Source organism: Camelina sativa, chromosome 3, assembly GCF_000633955.1.
Source record: "Camelina sativa cultivar DH55 chromosome 3, Cs, whole genome shotgun sequence".
Taxonomy (NCBI): Eukaryota; Viridiplantae; Streptophyta; class Magnoliopsida; order Brassicales; family Brassicaceae; genus Camelina; species Camelina sativa.
Window position 1 is genome coordinate 1,427,229 of NC_025687.1, and position 3,282 is coordinate 1,430,510.

Here is a 3,282-nt window from a genome sequence, read left to right on the forward strand (position 1 = left end):
CGAACGCACCTTGCCTTCAACAGAAGCGAAATCAATCGCGGGAGGGGAGGTAAGGGACCTCCGATACAAACTCACCATAGACATTGTCAGAGTTTGTTTTTGGCTATGGATGTTTCGAATAAAAAAAAAAACTTGCGCCGAAAGAATCGAAGAACTGAAGAAGAGAGCTCTCTCTCTCTCTCTATGACTCTATCTCTCTATGTCATTGAACTTATTAGCGAAAACATGGCGAAATGAAATGAAAATGCTTTCCATATGAATAGGAGGAGGAAGAGGAGAAACGTTCGCTTTTAAAAATGTCAATAAATTCAAAAAAAAGATAGCGGAGTCAATGGTGAGGAGATTTAATTCTCTCGTCCCGTCTTCTCTCTTTCAACCCAACACGTTCTGTTTAATTCCGGCGTGAGTGACACAGAGACAAAAAAAACAAGACTGGTTGGTACACTCTATAATGTGTAGTAAACCGCACATTTAAAACAACAACACACATTACCTACCATCCGGTTTAATTAGCCGGTTTAGGATCGGTTTGGAGTTTGTTAATTGTTGACTTTCTTTCACACGACCAAGTCATGTTCTTTTTTTTTTTGCTAACAAACCGCATCGTTTCAAATTTTTTTTCTATAATGCAGAAAACATGTTTCTTTTCATTTTCTTTGTACACGCACACATGACTGCATTATAAGTTTATAATCCGAGAGACAAAACATTCAACATCAACACAAATCCACATCCGAATTCAGTTGATCGCCTCGATTATTAAATAATATGATGATCGAGACATATATCATCTCGCTAGAAAATTCGGAAACTCATTAGTATAGCTTGATGATCCTTATTCCTAGTAACCAACCAAAGCTATATGATCTCTTGATGAGACAAATTCCGAACTTTTCTATATTGTTTCTTTAATTATAGATATGATCTATATATCAGTGGAGATCGATTGATATCATTGATCCTTCATCGGACACAATAGAACCATTTACTGATTCTGTCTGAGATCCACGTGCTCTTCGTGACGATCTTGAAGACCCTCCGTTTACAGAACTATCCTTTGACTTTTTCCGTCGAGTTTTTCTTGAACCATCTTGATCAGACGATTCTTTCGACCTCCGTGAAGATTTAGGGTTTCCACCACTACTTGAATGCGAAGATCCACGTCGTGATCGTTGTTCTTTTGCTGGTGAACTACCTAACGTGCTTGAACGCTCTCTCGACGATTTCGGAAGTCCAGCAGGTGTATCTCGTGACCGAGTCGAATCTGCACGTATTATAACATCTTTCTTAATTACTATTATCTTTAACTCTAAAACCTAAATCATATGTTTCATAGTTTTTTTTATTACAAATTTCTTTAAAAAGAAGAGTAGTCTACCTAGCTAGGTATCCCAAATTAATTACAGAGAACTATACCTTCAGAAATGCATGAAACAGCCTCCTTGATATTTCCGAGAGGCGCCGATGAATATCCACCCGATACTTTAAAATCATTCATCTACATTCAGTTAATTTTAGTTTAACTATGATAATGAATTGTTGTTATATATACCAATATACTTATATTTATTGGGGAAAAAAAGAAAATAAAAGATATTGTAAATACGTACCCAGCTGGGTGGATTTTGATCGACAGATCCTCCATCCCAACCAATGTGAGCGACATGCTTTACATCTGTTGGCGTTCCAATTTGCATCTCTGGCTCTTTCTCGTTTTCTTCATTAATTCATGCAAATTCACAAATATGTAACAAGGATAAACAAACGAAGATATATAGTACTGTAAATATATTTACAAATGGGTAAATAAATAACAACTTACCAAATATTTGAGAAATAAACCTAAGACCCTTGAAGAGGCCCTTCATTTTGTAGTTGGACATAATGAAATCGCCAAAACAAATCAAAATATATTGTTTCTAAGAGGAAAAAAAAAAAAAAGAAGGAAACTATTCTGTGTGTTTACTAGTTTTTTTTTTTTTCTTCCCTGGAAACTATGATGTAAAGAATCATATGAATTCAAAACTGAAAAGAAATCACGTAATTCTTCATTTCGGCTCAATTAAGAGCGATTGTTGATGATTTCCTTAAAAACATTTTGATTCAACATTCTACGACCTATAACTTTTCTTTTTTCTTGAAAAAAAAAAGAAAAGAAAAAGTTGAATCAAGATGTTCAATTATGAACAAAAAGAAATAGGAAGAAGAGAATGTTGAGAGCTAAAATCATAGTTTTTAGTTTCCAGACATTGAACTAATTAATAACGTGATAGAGAAAAAACAAAAAAACTAATTAAAGTGAACGATATTTAGTTGAAATTGGATTTAAATTTACGAGGCTAATTTTGTTGTTTGTTCTGTATTCTATAATCTTAATTTGGTAAAACTGTAAAGAGATTCGGCAGTTGTTAGTAAAAACAAATTTAATCAATTGATAAAAATAATATACAGACTCATATTTAGATTGGCTTGTTTAGAGACCAACGAATAAAATATGTTACAAAAGTTGATGTAACCCATGACGCAAGAAACCCATGACATAAGACGTATTAGCCTTTCAACTAAAATTTGAGGATGATGTATGTAATGTAATTAAAGAAGAAAAATAAATAATTGTATTTTCACTTTTCATATCGGTTGTCTTATACTTTTAGTTTGGAAAAAAATATAATGCGACAGAGCCTCTTAGGCCATGTTTATAGGGAGATCATATGGGGTGTTTTTAGGCATTTTAAAAATGAAAATAATTGAATAGTGGACTTAAGATCAGGTTCACTGATTTTATTCTAGAACTGTTCTTGGGTCTGATCTTGTGTAACGTGTCTCTTTCGAATTGGTTGAAAATATATGGAATAAATTTAGACATTAATCTATGTATTAATTAAATAAAATGTTTGTCTTGTTTAATTAATTAAGTAATATGTTTGTTTGTTTTTTTTTAAATTTTATTTACAATGTTTTTTTTTGTTTTATAAAAATATGGCATTGTATTTTGAATTTTAGTAAAAGTTTTATAAGTTTGCAATTAAAATGTTATTTTATAAATTTTTATAGTAATATGTTTAAGAATATTAATAAACATTATATTATTAAATAGTATTAAACATTCTTAAATTTTTTATTAAACATTAATCTATGTATTTATTAAACATTCTTAAATTTCTATAAGAATATTATATTATTAAATATTAAGATCTTAAACATGTTCTCCCAATAACTAACTTTTTAACAAAAGTTCTTAACTACTGATCTTACATTATTTTCACAATATTTATACTCTAA

The 3,282-nt window shown here is 31.0% G+C and overlaps 2 protein-coding genes across 2 annotated transcripts in view; both read right to left on the reverse strand.

Annotated features, from left to right (window-relative positions):
• Positions 1 to 446, reverse strand: part of LOC104778551 (glutathione gamma-glutamylcysteinyltransferase 2-like) — a gene marked incomplete at its 3' end in the record, with an annotated part of 3,645 nt that extends 3,199 nt beyond the window's left edge. The window contains exon 1 of the mRNA XM_019239419.1: positions 10 to 446. Within this exon, the coding sequence (XP_019094964.1) occupies positions 10 to 84 (75 nt within the window). The remainder of the gene's footprint in view (positions 1 to 9) is intronic.
• Positions 629 to 2,293, reverse strand: LOC104761527 (CRIB domain-containing protein RIC8-like). Its single transcript, XM_010484627.1, has 4 exons — positions 1,823 to 2,293; positions 1,611 to 1,717; positions 1,417 to 1,498; positions 629 to 1,264 (listed from the first exon to the last, which is right to left on the reverse strand). The coding sequence occupies exons 1-4, from the start codon at positions 1,881 to 1,883 to the stop codon at positions 933 to 935; spliced, it is 582 nt and encodes a 193-aa protein (XP_010482929.1). The 5' UTR covers positions 1,884 to 2,293; the 3' UTR covers positions 629 to 932.

Bases quoted from the DNA above. Each gene is read 5' to 3' on its own strand.
- LOC104761527 (XM_010484627.1), bottom strand. From the start codon at position 1,883: ATGTCCAACTACAAAATGAAGGGCCTCTTCAAGGGTCTTAGGTTTATT. The intron at 1,499-1,610 runs GTACGTATTTAC...AACTGAATGTAG, and splicing joins ATCAAAATCCACCCAGCTGG to ATGAATGATTTTAAAGTATC. The intron at 1,265-1,416 runs GTATAGTTCTCT...TAATACGTGCAG, and splicing joins TGTTTCATGCATTTCTGAAG to ATTCGACTCGGTCACGAGAT.